General features: G+C 48.4%; 1 protein-coding gene across 3 annotated transcripts; it reads right to left on the bottom strand.

Annotated features, from left to right (window-relative positions):
• Positions 1-573: 573 nt before the first annotated feature.
• Positions 574-13,206, bottom strand: Nr2f2 (nuclear receptor subfamily 2 group F member 2). Of its 3 annotated transcripts, none has more exons than XM_041647208.1 (3): positions 12,890-13,206; positions 4,723-5,250; positions 574-2,033 (listed from the first exon to the last, which is right to left on the bottom strand). In XM_041647208.1, the coding sequence occupies exons 1-3, from the start codon at positions 12,930-12,932 to the stop codon at positions 1,759-1,761; spliced, it is 846 nt and encodes a 281-aa protein (XP_041503142.1). In that variant the 5' UTR covers positions 12,933-13,206; the 3' UTR covers positions 574-1,758. The 3 variants fall into 3 exon arrangements, with proteins under 3 accessions (XP_041503142.1, XP_041503021.1, XP_041503085.1); XM_041647087.1 differs by lacking the exon at positions 12,890-13,206 and adding an exon at positions 6,790-8,683; XM_041647151.1 differs by lacking the exon at positions 12,890-13,206 and adding an exon at positions 5,445-6,143.
• Positions 13,207-20,657: the final 7,451 nt, after the last annotated feature.

Genomic DNA, 20,657 nt, shown 5'->3' with positions numbered 1-20,657 from the left:
CATCCCTAGCAGCTACATCACTGTATTCAAAATCCTCTCAACAGCCACACTAGATGAGAACCACAGAATATTTTAAAAAAACAAACAAACAAACAAAATCACACTTACTTAAGGAACAACTGCCCTCTATTTACAGTTCTGTGATTAGCTTGCTTGAACAATCCTCTGCATAACTGTCAGAAATGTACAAAAGAGCATTTTTTTTTCTGATCATAAAATAGATACTGATCTCAAGCTTTCTAATACGTCTCACAATAACCTTCCCTAAGCAGGCACTTAAGTGTGACAAATATAAGGGCCTCTTTTTTTTTCCTGGAAAATCCATTTTTAATTAAAAGGAGGATTAGGTGAATAGGGGTGGCTTACTATATCAGTGTGGCACTTCCTAAACCATAGATAAACCATTAACTTCAGCTCCCCCCACACACACACACCCAAATTAAACAGGCAAATACACTAGTCTACCTTTGAACAAACTGAGTGAGGGGAGTCAACAAATGGGGCCCCCGCTGGCTCAGCGAGGACTCACAGGGGCTCAACCTGATGGAAAGACAGTGAGTGGGGACAGCCAAGCAGGTTTCAGATATCAAATAATATTTTAATTTCTGAATACTTTCAATTTTCCTTGGAATATAACACACAAAGACTCGACCAAACAGTTCAGTTATTATAACTTTTACAGTATACAGAAATGTTGCACTTAAAAAAAAAACCTTCAGTTTTTTTAAAAACACAAACTGTAAACTCTAAGATACTGAATCAATCACGTTACCTATAAGTGCCAACAGTGTTATTTTGTCATGCTGATTTCAATGGTATTTTTTAAAAAGGGGGAAATATCAACAATTATAATACAAAGGGCTTGCAAATATACAAACAGATATAGGATTCATAACAATTCAAGAACTAAGGGGGGGGGACCCAATTCAAATTACAAAAGTTCACTTTTTATTCAAAACCTCAGGTTGTGTCTTGGACACATTCCTTGGCTGCCAATAAATTCCACAGTTCCTTCTCTTTCTTAAAATATGTTTAAAAAGCTAGGTTTGTCTTGGTCTGGGGAGGGGGTAGGGGAAGCTGTGTTGCATGTGATTCCCTCCAGCTCGCTAATTGGAGTGCTCAACTTCACCTAAAAAAATTTGGCCACCACTTGTAAGTGCATTTCCGTCATCTCTGAGTTGCCTTCTAAAGTTTTATGTCTTCCTATGATATTTTCATGGACTCAGTTTTAATTCTTGCAGAACATATATTTTAATGATACACAGTTTTTTTTAAGAAGCCAAGATTATATCAAAACTTATTATAGAACCACAGAAAAACTGGTTTGGAACCAGAAAAGTACAAAAAAAAAAAACCAACTAGAGGTACACAGACATAGGACAATTAATAATTTGGAAAAAAAAAGACTTACTTTGTCCATTCTGCTAATTTTCTCCCAATCGCCTTAAATGCACTTTTAGCAACATTTTTTCAAAAATTTACCAAAAAGAAAAAAGACTAATTTCCTTTTTATACAAAAAAAATGATAAGTAGCAAGTTGTTCTGCCCAACACAGGAGTTTTCTTTTTTAATGCATTCTGTAAAAGTTCCTTTGACAGTCTCTCTCTCTCTGAAATTCACAGTCCATTAAATTCTTCCCCTCTTCTTTTAGCAAACTTGTAACATCCTTTCTTAACAGAAGGAAATTAAGCAAACAAAACCAGTCTTTTGCCTTTTCTTTCTCTGCTTCTCTCCCCCTTCTTATTTTGATTGATTTATTTATTGAATTGCCATATACGGCCAGTTAAAACTGCTGCCGGACAGTAACATATCCCGGATGAGGGTTTCGATGGGGGTTTTACCTACCAAACGGACGAAAAACAATTGCTCTATGACTGAGGAGGAGACCGTGCGGAGGGAAGGGAGACGAAGCAAAAGCTTTCCGAACCGCGTTGGCTGGTTGGGGTACTGGCTCCTGACGTACTCTTCCAAAGCGCACTGGGACTTTTCCTGCAGGCTTTCCACGTGGGCTACATCAGACAGACCACAGGCATCTGGAAGAAAGTTAAAAAAAAAAAGTGGGGAAAGAGGAAGAGAGAGAATCCATCAGATTAAGAGGCCTGAAATGGGTCACCTGAGGTGCACACACAGTGCTCTGTCAAAGTGCCCCATCCAGACTTGGAGCAAATGCCTAGACACTGAAAACTTCAAGGGGGAGAAGCGAGGTGACAAAGCTTGAGCTGGTCCTGGAGTGTTTACTTTAAAATAAAACACGCTTGGGGTGCTACAGGCTTTCATTGCCCAGGTCCTCAGGCTGGGTCACTGGGAGGCCCAAGAAAAAAGTACATTGGTGTATCTGGCCCTGTTTAGTACACAGACAGACAAAACCAGAACCACCAATGCTTCTTCCCCCATCCCCTGAATTTGGCTTATTATATAGTGTGTATAGGGAGGAGGGGTGACAACCTGGCCCAGCTTGCAGTAATGGCGTCCAAGACCCAGCCTCAGATTCTCCCCAAAGAGAGGGACTCATTTTTCTCCAGTCTTTGAAACTGATTTAAGTGGCCCTTTAAAACTGATCTTGTCAGTTTAGCCTATTGAAGGGCAGCCATGCAAACTGTGATCTCTCTGTTCATTTGAGCTGTTTCTTTCCCCTCCTTTTCTTCTCTCTCCCTTTTCTCCCACCCCCTTTTATTTATTTTTTTTTAAAGCCCAGGTCTCTCCAAGAAGCATCCCCCCCTCCCTGTTATCTTCAGGAAAACACTTTTCTTTTTTTTTTCTTTTCTGATACGTGAAATTACAATAAGTGCCTTTGAAATGAGAGGCTTCTTGGTGAAGGCGGTTCAGGTTGTGACCTGACCTTTCAGGGCTCCCCAGACAAGACTGGGGTTAACACATGCATATTGTGAATCATTAAAACAGTTTTCACCACCACCTCCACTCCTACCACCAGAACACACATGCGCCCTCCTCCACTCTGTCCAGGACTCTGTGTGTCTACAGATGCCTAGGTGTCTGTGGTCAGGAATGAAAAGATCTGTTTGTCTAGGACTCCTTCCTCTCCCTCTGCATCAGATAACAGGAACCTTTATCTCTTTGTGAGGCCGTCTGCATTCTCCATACAGGACTCCACATCTTCAAACAGTGATAAATTAAACTGTTTCGACAGTACCAGGCATTTCTTTTCTTGAAAGACCAGGAGGTAAAGGCAAAGAACCAACAATGGCATCAAGAAATTAACAGCCACCTCCATCATCTGAGGTTATGGGGGGGGGGGGGGACGAGGGGCAGCTATGGGGCAGGACTAGGGTGCCATGACATTTGTGCCAGGCAAAGTAGACATGAGAAGCCCATGAGGAGAAGAAGCCCCCTCTATACAGCTCTGGTCTGGCCAGAGTGCTGTCCTCTGATTGATTATCTAAGGACTTTGGAAGGTAGGGGTTAGAGTGACTGGGGTGGTGTTCTATGTGAGAAACAGTAACTCATCCAAGACAGCACAGTGAGAATGAGCCTGCAAGGGGCTCAGCTAATGAGCTGGTTCCCAGATTTCTTTGAACAACAAAGAAGAAACTGTGGTCCTCTCATCTGCCTGTCCTCGAAACTTACACATCTCTTCTAGCTTCCTCACTTAAAGATCTGGAGTAGGCTGACTAGGTCCCAGGCCCCTGCCAATGTCCAAATGGGTTTGTTATTCTTAGTCAGGAACCCTGGTCCCTTCTCAGCCATGACAAAGGAATCAGCTGACAACTTAGTGCAAGAATGTGAAGGGTGGGGGTGATTTCCACCCACCTGGGCTAGGGCTGAACTGAGTGAGCCTGAAGGCAGCCAAAAGGCTCAGGTGTGGCCCGAAAATGGAAAGCCAGACACTTTCAAAAATCATTTGGCCTCAAGAGTTAATGAATATCAGATCTATTACTCACACAGGTTAAACTACATGCAAACTAATTAGATTTCCTAATGCAGTCAATGACGGTTTCCTATCTCCAGCCACATTCATAACCAGCCCAAGTTGGCACACACTACACTGTGGGTTGCTTGAAAATTGCCTTAAGTGTTTGCCTGAACAGGGGAAGCCAGAGGCCAGCTTTCAGCCCCCTGCAGACATTCTTGGAATTATGGTAGTCCTTCCACCCCTCCTGCCCTTCCTGACAGCACAGCCCTTCTCCTGGCAGTCTGCATTATTTTCATGAGAAGGCAATTTTGAAAGCTGCTGCTCTCAGGTTAGGGTTGCCTGGAGCCCCAACTCCTACTGAGTTCACAAGCAAACTTTCCCCCCTGCAGGGACAAACTTTCTCCTACAGGGATGATGCCAGGGCTGCAATGTGCCCAGGGGCATCTCCTTGAGGTCTCAGACAGGGTGCCAAAAAAGAAAAGAAGAAAAAGAAGAAGAAGAAGAAGAAGAAGAAGAAGAAGAAGAAGAAGAAGAAGAAGCAGGAGCTTGAGATTCCCTGGGGGCCAACTAGGCCCAGAGGGCCTGGACTTAGGGAGGAAGCAGGAGAGAGCCTACCAGGTTGGGTACTAAAAGAGAGAGGAAGGGGCCTGAGACACCTAAGGTCCCTCTGGGAGTCAGTGTGTGGAGCATCCTTCTGCACACTAGGACCAGCCAGCAGTTATAATAAGTTCCCACTTCAACATACACTCTGAAGTTTGACCTTTGAAAGGGGAAATAGGGCTGGCCACTTTTCCAGGCCCTAACTCTGTCCTGGGAGTTCTTGGGTTCCTGGGAACAAGTCTCTATCCTACCTGAGGTGAACAGGACTATGGCCTTGAGGCAGCTGTACTCGGCTGAATCGACGTGCAGTGCCTTGAGCTTCTCCACTTGCTCTTGGAAGATCCGTATGTGGTCCATAAAGGCGACCACCCGGTCGGCCGACATGGGTGAAGCGTGCAGGCCAGCAGCGGCAAGGAGCGGGGCGACATGGAGGGGCATGGAGCACTGCGCCGCATTCAACACAAACAGCTCGCTCCAGGTGAGGCGAAGAAGGGCCACCTGGTCCGTGATCTGCAGGTCAGGGAAGAAGGGGATGTTCCGGGCCCACTCCACGGCGCTGAAGAGCATCCGCGCGGCCAGTTCGCAAATGTTCTCGATGCCCATGATGTTGTTAGGCTGCATGCACTGGCTGCCGAAGCGAGACGTGGGGTAGGGTTCCGCACGCAGCAGCAGGGAAATATATCCGGACAGGTACGAGTGGCAGTTGAGGGGGTCCCCGTTGGTCAGCGCGAACTGCCCGTGGGTAGGCTGGGTGGGCGGCATCCTGCCCCTCTGTACAGCTGCAGGGAGGAAAGAGGACACTCCACAGTTAATGATCAGCCTTGGTCCTGTATCTTTATACAAGACCCCAACCGGTCCCAGGCCTTAGAACAGCGCCAAGAACCAGGCAGGCCTGCTACAGCCAGGCACCCAGCAACCACTCCTCACAAATCACCTCCCAGGCCGGCTCTGACCGCCAGAGCTCAACACTTGCCTGCGAGGCCCTTCTGGGAGCTGGTCTGCCGCGAGGACCCAGAATTGGTCACTTTGCCTCGGGGTCCCCGGAGCGTGATGTAGCATTCTGGGGGCACCTTTCCTTCTTCTCCCCCTTTTTTCCCCCCAGCTAAACAGCTGATATTTCTTATTGATTGGAGAAGGAATGGGAGCGGAGCGTAGGGGGAGGGCGAGAAGCTTTTTGCACAAGACATCAAGGTTTTACCCCAGATGACCAGTGGCCAACCCCCGAACGACTGTCCCCAAACCATGTAACCTCCACCCCAGTCCAGGAGAAAACCCCCCGGCGAGAAACAGAGTCTAAGACCCGCGTTTTTGCCTGATCAGTGAGCTCGGAGGAGGGGAGACAAGGGAGAAGAGGGCGGAGAGAGAAAGAGAGGCCGGCAGAGACGAGAGGAAGCCGGAGAGAGGCAGGGAGCCGGCGGCGAGCGCTGGCGGAGCCTGGACAAGGCCCGTGACGGCCCGGGAAAGCCAGAGAGGCTGAGGCTCCTGCTGTTATCTGACTCTGAACCGAGAGAGTCGCTCTCGCAGAAACACAAAGAAACCCCGGCTTTGGCTCGCCCCAACCCGGAGCCCGCGCCCCGCGCGGAGCGCGCCATTGGTAGAGCAATGTTCCCGGCTCTGGGCGAATTTTATGTCACAAAGACCCAGCTGGTGCAGAGCGAAAGCAGAGACCCAAGGCCCCTTGTCCACACTTTCCTACTCCCTACAATGCTCTCTCTTCGTTTCAAAAGTGAAAGGAAAAAAAAGAAAAGCAAGAGGCATTTTTTTTAAAAGCAGAATGTTAATCCATAGAAGGGTCACATGAGTGCTGCCCAGGAGGCAGCGTTAATACGGCGAAGTGCATAAAATTGCCATTTGTAATTTGAACCTTCTGTACAAAAGTACAATCTCAGGTTGGTTTTTTTTTGAGAAGGTGGGGGTTGGGGAGAGGGGTAAGGAGGAGGGACATATGTTGAACATGCAGGAAAAGCAAGGAAAGAGGAGAGAGAGAGAGAGAGAGAGAGAGGACTTTAAAACAACAACAAACAACAATCCATCCCTTGCAGAAAGGTGAACTCAATGAACTCTCAATCAATGCATAGGAAAGGAAATGCAGCCTGAAGAGAGAGTGGAGAAGGAAAGTCTGCTAAAGCGTGCGGACTGGAGGATGGGGGCTGGGGGTGGTCAGGGTTGCTGTGCAGACCCTGCTCCTAGTACCAAATCCCCTCTGGCTGCAACACGGAGGGCTTGGGGCTTCTGTGTCCTTACCCAGAGCAGGCTAGCCAAACGCACCCAGGGCCCCGGGACCGCGGGCGAAGGGGGGAGAAATGAGAGGCCGATACCTTCCCGTCTCATGCCCACTTTGAGGCACTTTTTGAGGCGGCAGTACTGGCACTGGTTGCGGTGGTGCTGGTCGATGGGACAGTTCCGGTTGGCGCGGCACGTGTAGCTCAGGTTCCTCCGCACGCTGCGCTTGAAGAAGCTCTTGCAGCCCTCGCACGTGAACTGGCCGTAGTGCTTGCCGCTCGACTTGTCCCCGCACACCACACACTCGATGTGCTGCTGCTGCTGCTGCTTGTCGCTGCCGGGGCCACCAGGGCCGCCCTGGCCACCAGCCGCTGTCTGGGCCGGCGTGCTGGCCGGGCCCCCTTGGCCCGGCGTCTGTGGCGTGTGCGGGGCGCCAGGCGGCGGGCCCGGCACGGGCGGCGCCTGCGAGGCCTGGCTGCCCTGAGAGCCGGGCACCTCGTCCTGGGGGTCGCGCCACGTGCTGACTACCATTGCCATATCTATGGGGGCCGCGTCCGGACTTCTGCTCCCCTGGCTGCGGGCGGCGGCGGGGTGGCGGCGGCTCCCGGGTCTCGGGCTCCTGCGCGCCGCCTTTTGTGTGTGCGAGGGTGCGAGAGGGCGCGGGAGGGCGCCCCGGGTGGCTCAGGGCTAGTTGATTGAGGTTGGTTAGTTTTTCCTTTTTTGTTTTTGCTTTTGCAAAGTTTTGTCGATTGCTTGTCTGGCCCGGTGTGTTTGTTTTGTTTGTTTCCCTCGGCTCAGCTTTGTTGGTTTCGGGGGGCTTTCCGTCAAGAGGGGAGGGCAAGAGGACAGGGGAGAGCGAGTGGGAGCAGAACGTGGAGAGAGGGAGGGGAGGGAGAGCTGCAAGTCGATTGTCTGGCTTCAAGACAGAAGTAGGAGGCCAAAAAAAAAAAAATCTCTCCAAAGATCTCGCTCGCTCTCACTCTCCCTCCCTCTCTCCCTCTCTGGTTCACTCTCTCGCTCTCAGATCTAGTGTGCAGCGGAGGAGTTGGAGGAGGAGGAAGAGGAGGAGGAGGAAGAGGAGAAGGAGAGGCGACTGTCCGGGGGCCAAGTCCAGGGCAGCCCACAGTCAGCCATTCAGGAAAGCCATCGAAATCAGAAGGACTGGGAGAGCGGAGGCGCCGGGCGCGGGCGCGCCCTGGGGGCCAGGCAGGCCGGGGCGGAGACCGGCGGCCCGCGAAGTGGCCGGAGCTCTGCCCGGGTCCGGGGGAATCAGCATGAAAGTGGTCCGCGTCCGGCGCTGCGCGGCGTCGTCCTGGCGCTGGGCCGCCGCCGCCTCCTGCCCCGGGCGCCTGGCGCGCGCCGCGCTCGCTCCGGACGCCGCCGCCGCTCTTGGAGGCCGCTCGCTGCTCCCCGTGGGCCGCCTGGGCCGCCGCCGCCGCCGCCGAAGCCTCCGGGTCGGGCCCGGAGCCGCCGCGTCTAGCGCCGCCGCCGCCGGTGGAGTCGCTGCTGCCGCTGCTGCTGCCGCCGGAGCTGCTGCTGTTGCTGCCGCCGCCGCCTCACACACATAGGGAAAGAGTCAACTCGCCGGCGGCGGGGGAGAGATGATAAGAGAGAAAGGAGGGCAGATCAGCACCTAGAAGCGCATCCTTCGTGCGCAGAGGGGGGAGAAACGGAGAGAAAGAATGAAAGAGGGAAGAGCTGCGCGGCACCCGGAGAAAGGAGGCAACTCCGGCAGAGGAGGAGGAGAAGAAAACACACACGCGCGCACGCACGCACACACCGCGGAGAGAAAAGAGCAGAATCAAAGTGATCAAATATGCTAAAAAGGGGGGCGCGGGAGGGAATGCGATTTATAGGCGCCGGGGCTGGCAGAAGTGGCTTCTCCGCGATCAGCTCACTGAGCTCTCTATATAGTGAACTTTGACACGACTGCTGCAACTTAGCGCACGTTACCATGGCGACGGCGCGCCTTATAAGGCAGCCGCCGGGGTTGGCCTGGCCCGGCGCGCGCGCGCCGCCCCCTCGCCGTCATTGGCCGGACCGCGGCGGCCCCGCCATGGCGGCAGCGGGAGCAGCTCGGTCCTAGTGCGAGCGGCGTCGCCAGTGCCGCGCGGGGCGCGCGGGGACGGAGGGGGGCGGGGACGGGTGGCCGCGCCGCCCCAGCCACCGAGCGGGGGATGGGCCCGGGCGGGCCCTGGGAGCGCGGACCCCGCTCGCCCCGCACCCGGCACCCGAGGTTACCGCCCCGGCGGCTAGGCGAGTGCGCAGCGCACACACTACGCCTCTTAAAGGCTCCGCGAGAGGTTGAGGATGGAGCCGAAGACTTAGTCTGTCGCAACTTGGCTTTGCAACTAAATGCGCGGCTCGCTCTCCACCCGGGACTCCCGGCGCATTATGTAGAACCCACGATACCAAAGACGGAGAGCTCTTCCTTCTTCTTTGTAGAGGGGTACGCAACGGAGGTGGCAAGGTGCCGGGATCTGAGCTTGCTAAAGAAATATTTGGCTAGATCCGTGTGGTGGCAGATCCTTTGCTTAATGAACTCTCATCACTTGCTCAATTTAGGAGCTCCTTTTTGTTTGTTTGTTTTATAGGGGAAAGAAGCCGTTCAATATCTGCCTTTTTCTTTGGAGGGTTAATATTTTATAGATTTGTGGCCTGACATTTTAATTGCTCAAATGGAGCATCTCGGATGCTGAGAAGCACAAGTAGACTTCACTTCATTGTCATGACGCAATTAAAATAAATTCCCCTCAACTTGATCCTCTCTCGTTGGTTTTAGCTAACTGGCCAGCCAGTGACCTGTCACACACCCGGTCATGAAAAGAGAGCAAAAGACCTTTCTGTCCGCTGATGGACAGGCACAGGCAGCCGCTCAGCTTCGCCTGTGCACATCCTTCGTACACACATGTAAACGCACATGTATCAGATGCACATTTGTCAATGTACACAGACAAAGACATCCAAGACGATGCTTCTAGGTCACAGAACAGTTGAATACGGACTTCATTTTTCAAATTCTCTTTAAACATCCAAATAGTCATCAAAATACACCGAGAGAGCCTGCTCCCAGTTGGAAATATCACCAAGAGAACTCACAAGAACCACACACAAACCGTAGTCTTCCTCCAGAGAGTCATGGTAGAAAAAACAGTACCCCAACCTATCTCACCCTGCTCAGGATGCTCAAGCCATTGATATCGCTGTGTCTTTGAAAGTGTGCCTGAGTTTTAGACATCAAAAGTATAGAACCACCCCAAGGACACATTTGATTCCACTGACTAAACTTGCTGTTAGATTGGGACCAGTTAGTTGATTGTGAGGATTCCACATTTGTATGAGAAATTTGTGTTTAATAGGGAGTCCCTTGCACCAAGCCAAAACTTAATCCATAAGTCAAAATGGTTTATCACCAATGAAATTATTTTCTCACAAAAGATGCTGAGCTACTGGGGGGGGGGAGAGGACACCACAAAGAGTGAATCGAGAACTTCACAAGAGCATCCTTGACAGCATGAAAATTTGGCAATATAAAGTTACTTCAATAAAAATAAACCTGTCGTGTAATTGCCATTTCGGGCAGTTTCTTTTACACACACAGGCAGGGTGTGAGATGAGGAGCACATGAAGATGTGGGCAGACAGAAGTTGGCTTTTCGGCAAGGAAAAAAAAATCCTATTTTTTTAAAAAAAAGTCCTTCTTAGCCTTCTCTTTTTTTTTCTACTGAAATCACATATTGCACTTAAGTGGCAGGTGCTGTAATTATTTGAATGTTTTAAGAAATAACAAGCTATAGCAGGTACTAGACTATCATAAACCTGGTGTGTTTAATAAGGTGGCCACACAGTAAGGCCAAGCTGAGCGTTTCTGGCTGGCTAGAGATACCACATAACTCTCCTACAGAGAACAAGAAAGGAAGAAGGAAAAAAAAATCAGAGAAGTCTGTTTTTTTTTCTTTTAATTTTTCTGATTTGGGGAATTATCTGATGCTAAAAAAAATATCAGATTATAGAGGCGAGCTCAGCATATAGTGATCCTGAGGTTGACACAGGAAATCTAATAGGTATTCCCATCGCGACTTAATAGATGAGCATAATTGATTATAGAGAAATGTTAATCTTGCCTTTCCAGTACAGCCATTTTCATGGCAAGATTACTTTTTCCACACACACGGAGATGATTTTTGAGGAGGAGAAATTTCATACATGTATTTATATATATGCATGTATATATGTATATATATATTGAAGGCTATAATTTCATTAGATAGAAAAATCAAGATTTTTTTTTCCCTTTTACAGACCTGTAGTCAGCTAGACACACGGCCACACAGCTACCATCAAGTCAGGGGTGCTTCCCTTTGTATTTTTGAACTCATTTAGCTATAGAAATGCTATTTAAAAGGGGAAGAAAAAAATCACCATATGAATTGTAGTTAATTTAATGAGTGGACGAAGAGACAGGACAGCCAGACTGAGGATTTTTTTTTTAAGAGAAAAAGCAAAAATATTTTTAAATGCCCTTTTCAAAGATGCTCAGTTGTCTTAACTCTAAGATGTAAAGATCCTGACTAAAAGATACCTATCTACATATTATTATTTTTAAAAAACTTAACCAAGCCTTTTACTACAAATGTAAATTTATTTTAATGAGAATTGTGGCAAGCTTTATTTGACTGGTCAAAGTTAGGGAAAAAACCATTTGTCTTAATCTGGAAAAAAAAAAAAAGTCCCTAACTCCCAGGAATATGGTTTCCTTGCAGAAAGTGGTTGGCTGGTCTGTAATTCTTTACAGATTAAATCACAATATGAATACAGACCCCAGCAATGCCGAGTTTAACTCTGAGCTCAGTAGAATCCAGGATCCATTGAATTTCTCCTTTCCCTCAATCTAGTCATGTGTGTGTTTCTCTGCCACCACACTGGAGCTCCGTGAATAGGGAAGGGGCTTCCATTGTGTCCCTCTGAACTTCCAAGTCAATGCAATTTTTAACCACTGGCTTGTGGTACTTTGAAAATCACCAGGGGCTGTCAGAGTTGGGTCCTCTGAAAAATTTACAGTGCTAAATCAGAGCATATGCTGGGAGGGAAAAATTGCTTAAGATTGGAGCAAGTACAGTATCTGTCTGCCCCCTAGTGTAAGAGTCCTCGCTGCCTAAAACCCAACTTTATAAGAAAAGGAGCCCTTAAAGGGAAACGACTTGGGGCTCATGTAGGCATAGGAGAATGAAACTTCTGTACATTTTAATCTGAATAATTCTTCAGGATTTAAAATTATTTGTCTGTGGCTTGGTTGGACTGCACTCGGATCTCGTCGGTTCTACGTTTCTCGAGTCACTGGTGAAGGGATGATTTTTTTTTTTTTTGAACTGGGTTTATGTGCGTCCCCCTCACCCCTCCTCTCTTTTTCTCTCTGCCTCTGTCGTCTCCCTCGCTGGCTTTTTAAAAATGAAGAACCGTTCCATGATCATTTTGCACACAGCACAGAATTGCTTCTTAAGTCAGCCCGGCGCGGTTGCAATAGACAGCAAAAAGGTAAACCGTTTGCCTGAATTCAGCACGCCAGCACCACCACCCCGCCCGATGGTGAGTACCCTTCTCCTTGCGATTCTCCTAGCTTAACAGAGCTCGCCTTCAGGAACCGCAGCCGAGGGCGCCGGGCAAGGGCTTTGGTCCCTGCCCGCCCGCCCGCCCGCCTGCCTGCCTGCCTGCCTGCCTGTCAGCTGCACAAGGTTGCAAAATGAAGCGCAGAGGCAATTCAAACAGGAAATTCTGTTACCTAAAGCCAGCATAGCAGCAGCCCCTTTGCTAACAAACCCAGTCATTTGCTGCTTGGACAACCAGGCTTCTAGGACTGGTTTTCAGTCAATTCTATGGAAGGAAATGAGTTTGAGAAGACAGGATGAGGAGATGGGAGGCAACCGCAGTCTTTATGCTTCGGTTTAATCATATTTTGGCAGCTTTGCAATTGTATTTCCCCCCCCTCCCACCTCTGCTACCACACACATGTAATAAAATATGGCAACGCACTGAATTGACTCCCCCCCCCACCCCTTCAACCACAGTCCAAGGCAATGCATACACGTTAGCAAACCGATTTTCTGGAAAGCCCCAAGTCATCCCCAAACCCACATAGCACAAGGAGAAAAGTGAGAAAGAGGAGAAAGATAAAGAGAAATACAGTAAGCAAACATACCAAAACCATATTTGCCTTGTTCAAGGTCCCAAACGGCTTGCATCTTCCTTCTAAACTGGAATAACTCTCCTTTAGTTTGGCGGGTGAAATAAACGCTTTGTTGGCCCCCTGAAAAGATGTGTCTTTGATAATTAAAGAGACTCTCCTCCACGGTGTTTATCTAAGCGATTGTGCAAACTGATAAAAAAAAAGTAGGCATTAGTCTGCAGGGAAAAAAGGAAAGGTGAAGGCAGAGCTTTTCCACCTCAAGGAAGTGCTTCCCTGTGTACCAGGCGCTCTCAGCCTTTGGAAAAGCCTGCACACTAACTTTAGAGAGAGACGCGGCTTCAGGGAGCTTTGTACATAGCTGCTGAGGAATGCAAGCCTCGCCTTTAAGAAAAAAAAAAAAAACCCCAAACCGTAGGTAGGAGATGTCTGGAGTGATCCTTGTCTCTCATCTGATGCCTTAGAAGGAAGAGTGCGTTGTTACACCTTGTTTGGGGCTGGAAAGAGGAGACTTTAAAAACACCCTTCCAATTGGAAAAAAAAAAATTCTCCCAACTTAATGAGTTTAGTCGGAGGCTGGAGCAAACGGCTCAGCCTTAGCAGAAAACCGCAAACAACTATAAGCAATATTGCAAAGCAAGACAACTGGAGGCACAGCCAAATTCCACTGTTTGGGGTCGAGAAGGATGGAGGCTAATCCTAAAGCAAGTTGGAAAAAAAAAAAACAGAGGTGGGAGAGGAGGGGGAAAAGCTGCAGCCTAGTAGACTGGCAGACAGGGTTCTCTCACCCTGGATCAAAGATAGAACTTGAAACAGGAGGCCAACATTTTTTCTTAGGAATCAGTTGGAATCTTCATTTTCTACTTTTAACTCAAATCGCCCCCACCCAAATGATTTTTCTTCCTCTCCCCTGTGGATTAGTGCCTCCCTCCCCTTTCTACTGTCCACTCTAGAACTTTCCTGAAGAGGAAATCTATTTCTTTTGGGGGAGGGGTTCCCTATTTCGTGCCTTCAAATAATGAATACTTAATTCATTCCCTCCCTTTATCAGTCCCCCCCCCCCAAAGACTAAAGGAAGCAGAGATACAATAACTAGCAAAAATTGGGAATAGACCGAGCTCCTTCTTGCAGTTTAGTACAGTTTTAACTAATGGATTTTTGTTGTTGTTGTTGCTGTTGTTTTGTTTTAAGAGAAGAATAATGGGGAAACATGGATCTTTTATTTTAGGAAACTGTTATGGAAAGATGAATGTCAGACTTGACAAATGGAACTAGCGCTCTTCACTGCTTCTTGTCCTTGTCTTAAACAGGAATTAAGTTAAACACAGTGCTGAATGTTAATTGCATGTTTACTGGCTAATGGAAATTACAAATGGTTTTGCCACCTCAAACAATGATGAAAACTCTGAAGACACTGTAATTATATACTTTGAGGGAAATAACTCAGAATATTGATCATAAGAAGTGTAAATCTTTTTTTAACTATTCATTAATACCATAAATATGGGCTACAGAAGTTTTTCCTTGCGGTTTGTCTCATCAGTTACACTGAGTGGATGGCTGGTGGGACTCCTCCCGAGAGGAGGTGAACTCTGTCTCTCAGAAGGAGGCCACGTGTGTGACTCAGGAGTGCCCCCTCCCTTCCGCCCCGCCCCCTTCATCCTAGCGGAAGGTCCAGTGATCTCCAAGAGGGAGGCCCGGCTCAGGGCAGGTGAAGGTGATCTCAGTCCGGCCTCTCTCGTCTCCTTCTCTTGCCCTCTTCTCTCCTTCTCTTCCCCCCCTCCTTTTTCTTTTTATGCCAGGTCTGATCGATGACCACGTTACCCAGCCTGGGCGCCTCGGATAACCTAATGAAAGACCAATTAGACCTGGCAACTCATTGCCACCCAGAGATGCAGTCCTGACCACTCTAGCTCCCCCTCCTTCAGAGGTGACTAGGGCACTTCATTGCCAGAGAAGGGGGAACAAATTAGGGATTGAGGTGGCCCTTGGATAAGGTGACTTAGGCACTGAACCAGAACTGGATTTTGGAGTAATTATTTTGTGGTCGTTTTCTTTCAACTTTAGCCAAATTTAGAACACTGGCAGCCACTCCAGTCTTGGGGGTCAAAGGTGAGAGATACACTAACCCTAAAAGGCAGGCCCGCCGTGTCCGAGAGGCCAATCAGGCAGTGGCATGGGGGTGGTGATGAAAAACCTGCGTGGCTCTTAAGGGGGTGGGGGCGAGAAACACACATGCAGGAGCCCAGCCCCAAGTGCACGTTTAAAGTGAAGTATTGAAGATTTTAAAAGAAGTGTTCAAGGCTTGTGGGACTGGAGTCCTCCTTTTCCCTGAGAATTCCCAAGGCTCTGGTCTTTGTCTTAGAAGGAATGGAGTTTCTGAATGGTGTGAAAGGGACAGAGAGGGTCGCTTCCAATCGATTTTACTTGTCCTTTCTGCCTTTTCGGATCAACGCCCTTCAATGGACACAGAGGTGCTCTTTCAACCAAAAACTTGTGCTACATTTTCTGCCTGTATTGGTGCTAAATACAATAAGCATCGGGTAGATTTTCTTCTCTTTGCTCTCCAAAGCTAAAAAAGAAAAAAAAACCCACCCTAATTAAATTGTTTTTTTTTCTGGACAGTCAAGACTGACCAATTAAGTATGCATTAGTATAAAGATAGACTGTGCAGATATAGCGATTTAGAAAGCCATGGTGATGACAAAGGCGAGGCCATTGGGGTGTGGGGAGGAGTGCCTGGATCCCGCCTGGTCGCACCTTCTTCTCTGGGCCCCAGGGGAAATTGCAAAGGCCCAGGCCTCAGGTGAGAGGAAATCAGGCCAGTTAACAACAGGTGGCCGGGAGTTGTGGTGGAAGACTTGAAGACCCGAAAGCACAGGTCTCAGAGGAGAGGAGCCTCCCGAGGAGGATTATTCCTCACAGACGAATTTAGCAATTTAGCAATCCCTGGTGGCAGGAATCACAGTACAAGACGAAGCCGTGAAGTGCCCACTCTGCATCAGGCCCACTTCCTGGGGTCCCCGGGTCAAAGTGAGGCTATGTAATCCTGAAGTTGTGTGGGTACGCCCGGGGTAGGCGCTGACACCGCAGCCACCTGGACCACAGCCCTCTGGCTGCCAAGAGTAGCCCCCCTCCCCTCAATACTTCACAGCTAAGCGCCTTTTTTTGATCCTACAGAAAGGGACATCTACGGAAAGTTCCCACCAGACGACCTGCGCGGTCCGACTGGAGACAAGGACAAGATGTTGGAGGAGTAGAAAGGCCAGGGGGTCACAGAAACGGTGGCGGAGAAGCAGGTCTCTAACTGTCGCTGCAGCTCTGAGCTCCTCCACCTCTTTTCCTCCCTAGGAGGCATGGGCAGGCGAAGAGCCTCGTGTCCCAAAGGGGACTACTGTCAAAGCAGGGGGCTGGGGCCTCCCTGCGTGGCTATGCAGTTCTCTGATAGGTGGTCCTGGGCCACGGGGACGCTAACGCGTCTCACGATCTCCGGAAGGGCTCTCGGGGTGCAAGGAGCGCCCTGAGAAGGGAAGGGGGGAGTGGAGGAGACAGTGGCAGCCGGCGGGAAGGGGCTGAATGTCAAAAGTAAAAAGGTTGAAAAGGCAATTTTCCAGATGCGCTTTGTCCCTCCACTTCTCTCTTACTTGGGCCTCCCGCCCGGGCTGTAAATCTACGGCCGGAGGCCAGGACACCAGGAGTTCCCTCGGCTGCGGGCCCGACGCGGCCCCGCCCGCAGAGCGCACACCTCCCGGTGGGCCCCGCATCGATCCAAAGCCTAGCTGAGGATGTCACCGCACTAAATATTTACTGATCACACACGAATAGCCAGGGCTCGAACGATTTTCCTCTGTGAGGAGAGCGCAGAGAGCAGGGTAAATCATTTTATTAGTGTGGATAAAGCCCAGAGCACACTCCGGGCTGGAGTGTTTTAAGATGTGTCTTCAACGGGATGAAAAGAGTTAGGGAAATCGATACGGAGTGATTAGAAGCCCCCGGGGTGAAGAAGGGGGACCTGACTTGCGGGGATTTGGCGGGGTGGAGAGGGAGGAAGCAGCCCCGAGGGGAATCGGCGGGACCACCGCCTAGGAGCTCCAGCGCAGGCCTTGGTCCCTCTGTCCTCGACGGAAAAGGTGACAGCGCATCAACGGTAAGAGTAGGGCAGCCCGGCTTCACAGATAGGGCTGAGCGGGCCACTGCGGGGGCCAAGGGCTTGGGAGTCACGGGCTCTACACTGGGAGTGGCAGAGGCCAGGTGGCCACCGGAGCTGACGACTCGCGTGGAGCGTGGACCACGGACACGTTTCATCGCTTGTAGTGTCTCCAGGAAGCCTGGGTAGCCAAGGTGTGGCCCCAGTTGATTGTATTCTTATCCCGGCATTTTGGGGACGCCTTTTAGATAGCACGCCAAGCTTCCCCAACTTTCTCCTTGATCAGCCTCCCTCTTTCATCTTTTTTGGCATCCCTAAAGTAGCTCAGTCTCACTGACTGCTTTCTCTGCTACTCACCCAGTGGCTGGGAGGGCCACCGGGTGGCGAGACACCCCCTCCCCTCTCTGCCGCTAGGAATTTGCAAGACCAGCGGATTCCAGGTTCGCTTCTGGGCAGGTGAGGGGAAGAGTAAGGCCAGCGAGGATTAAGGCAGGAGCTCCTAGAGAAGCAGCAGGACCGTGGGCTCCTGCTCTGGGTCACAGGGAAATCAGTTTTCGCAGGATCAGGCCCCACCCCAGCCGTTGGGGACCTGTCTGGGGTACCCAGATTGGATTCTGGGAGCTAAACTGGTCGAGGTATAAAGTCTTGGGGTTCATGAGGTGTTGGGTAAATTTTACTGGTAGGGAGTAGAAAACCTTCTCCGCAAAGCCACCAGCAATGTCTGGCTCGAAAATGGATTTTTCACTTCTCGCTACTGTGAACAAGCGTAGACCTTCGAGACAGCTGTAAACAACCTAGAAGGCGCTTATTTCTGGAGGAGAAGGGTTGGGGCAGAAGGTGAAAAAAGAGAACAATTCTTTGCCTTTTTCCTCCTTCTGGCCTTTTCCTAAAAAGGCAAGAAAAAAAAATCTTTCAAAAGAAACCGATAGCTGCCTACTGTGTGTATGCCTGCACACACGTTTTCATGTGCATATGTGTAGAAAGGCGGTCTTTCCCATTGCTCGATTTGCTTAGCAGCTTGGACTATTCAGGTCAGGCTACCCTGCGTGTGCTTCGGTGCAACAAGAAGCAAGCTGAAAACTCAACTCACCACTTTCCAGAAGGGAGATTTTTTTTTTTTAAATATGAATCCCAGTGGATTAGAATGCTGTGTTCAGGTGTGAGGCAATCAGCCTCCCGCTCCCTCCTTGGTAATCCTGATTCCTGCTTTGGAAGCTTGTAGCCCCGTTGACCTAGAGGAGAGTCAGCTTGGTCTCCATTAACCCTTATTGGTCCTGACTAGATAATCAGGGTTAACAACACTATCTGCCCAGAGATTGATTTTAAAAGGGATGTAAGGAAAGACATAAAGAAAAAAAAAGGGAGGGGAGGAAAGAAGGGAGAGAAAGAGAGGAGTGGGAACACTTTATGCACTTTGGCTGGAAGGATTTTAGAACACTTTGCTTTTCCCTTACGCCCCACCCTATCTTCACCCCACTCTACTCCCCTGCAAGCAGGGGTTTCATTCAGAGACAACAATCCCATCCATCAAGGCGAGCATACTCCGGGGAGGGGGGGGGATGGACTTTAGGAAATAAGAAAATAGGACGTAGTGAATTCCCCCTCCCCTGTTTAACTGACCACCCAAATCACCAAAATCACTTTAAACCTCTCTCTCTCTCTCTCTCTCTCTCTCTCTCTCTCTCTCTCTCTCTCTCGATCACACACACACACACACACACACACACACACGATTATCCTGTAAGAGATTAAAAAAAATCTCAAGACACAGTTTACCTTCTCTCATTGAAGTAAAAGAGAATTTAAAATTGTGTCAGCAGCTAAATTGTAGCCATAAAATCTGAATGAGATTAGAAACATCCATTCAGCTGGCTTCAAATGTGGTGGCATTTCTATGGGTCCCAGGATGATGGGCTTGTCCAGGAGGGTGCAAGCCCATGGTAGAGGTTCTCTCTCCATTTTAGAAGTACCTTGATGGATTAAAGGTTCTTACACTCAAACATTAGATAGAGGCTGCCACTTATGTGTACAGCAGTCCTGGAGTCTGGCAGAAGGCAGTGCAGAAAGACTTCTGAATGAGCCCACTGGAACCATCAGTGCTAGGAGACAAGCTGGAGCAGCCCAGCAAGGGTACTACTACCTTTATGACTTGCAAAACCACAAAGAGGCACCTCAAAGTGCCAGCTTCAGACTTTCAGTTGGTAGCTTTGGCAGGGTATTTAAGCACACAGTGAACATCTTTTGCCTGATATATTTATTCAAAAATTTAAGACTCTCTCTCTCTCTCTCTCTCTCTCTCTCTCTCTCTCTCTCTCTGTGTGTGTGTGTGTGTGTGTGTGTGTGTGTGTGTGCATCACCAGCAACTGGTGATTTAAATCTTAAATACTGGACTATAGATGGTGGCATCAGGAAACTTTCTGCCCCTTTTACCAAGCCTGGAATGGGCTATCCATGATTTCAGTATTAACGTTGCATTTCAAGTTACCTCCTGTTGAGGAAGTCCCAAGGTCATCTGAAACCATGTGAATGGCAGTTCGCACTTAGACGTGGACAAAGTCAAGGATGATGGTTGGTCTCCACATATTTTCATTATCAATTGCCTGTAATGAAATCTTTAAAAAAATGACAGTTAATTTTTTACAATGTAAGAAAAGAGGAAAAAAATATTAACTGATAGTATCTAGTGCTACATGTGAAGGTATTAGGAAGGAAAATATCCAGGAAAATTAATATTGTTAATTAGCTGCATGAACGAACTTCAGGCAAACACCAGCAGCACAGCAAATGAGGGTTCATTTGATTTAAATTCTTTAAACCGCGCACTCAAGTAAACTTCAGAGGGAGCAATAGAATTTAAGGATTCACTTTTTCCTTTAGGACATTTACCAAGCTCCAGTTTCAATATAAAGATAAAACTTGAGAATAAGTTGATGACCAGAAATAGATATACTGCCACATAGAGGGACACTCTATAGTAATCTAGAGAACATTTAGATACTTATATCACCAGCTTTGCTTCTCTTCTTCAAAGGCAGCTTTTTGGAAATGTGCGGGTACTTATTACAAATAAAGAAATTCCATACAGAATGTAAGAAGGATTTTTAATATCACGTTTCATTTCTTGGTAATAGAAAATATTATCTTGAAGGTATTCAAGCCGTACATTTGAAAACAAATGACATTGACCCTGTTATTTTGAGGATAAGATAGAAAACAGTAAATTTCTATCCGTCTATTAGAATTCATTATACATTGATAAATTTTATCTAGGAGATTTCTACAGACACGACTATGGTGAATTGACTGAGACGGTGCCCTTTCAACATTCAAAGTAAAACTGAAACCATGAAAGGAAAGAAACATTGATTTCAGTGACAGATGTCACACTGGCTATTTCTTGACAGGACCACATCATATGTCAAATGTCAAAGACAAGAAGTTAAAAATTGAGGAAGACTATGTCTTTGCTTATTGTGCGTTAGCCTATTTAGTCCCAAACATGCACAGTTTTCTGTTGCATATTTTCTTGTCGTCGTTGGTTATGTTTTCAAACACTAAAAAGAATTCAGTGTCATGAGATTTCAGCGCTAAGGTGTCTTAAAAGTTATTTTTTTTTCTTGATAGACTTGTCTGAGT

Source organism: Microtus oregoni, unplaced genomic scaffold (genome assembly GCF_018167655.1).
Source record: "Microtus oregoni isolate MIOR12 unplaced genomic scaffold, Mior012 000000F_ref0000247, whole genome shotgun sequence".
Classification (NCBI taxonomy): domain Eukaryota; kingdom Metazoa; phylum Chordata; class Mammalia; order Rodentia; family Cricetidae; genus Microtus; species Microtus oregoni.
This window is presented reverse-complemented; position numbering and strand designations above follow the sequence as displayed.

What these genes read in the sequence shown, in the direction of transcription:
- Nr2f2 (XM_041647087.1), bottom strand. Translation starts at nt 7,231, where the DNA reads ATGGCAATGGTAGTCAGCACGTGGCGCGACCCCCAGGACGAGGTGCCC. An exon ending in AGTGGGCATGAGACGGGAAG is followed by an intron (nt 5,251 to 6,789) that starts GTATCGGCCTCT and finishes TCCTCCCTGCAG; the next exon opens with CTGTACAGAGGGGCAGGATG. An exon ending in CATAGTCCTGTTCACCTCAG is followed by an intron (nt 2,034 to 4,722) that starts GTAGGATAGAGA and finishes ACTTTCTTCCAG; the next exon opens with ATGCCTGTGGTCTGTCTGAT.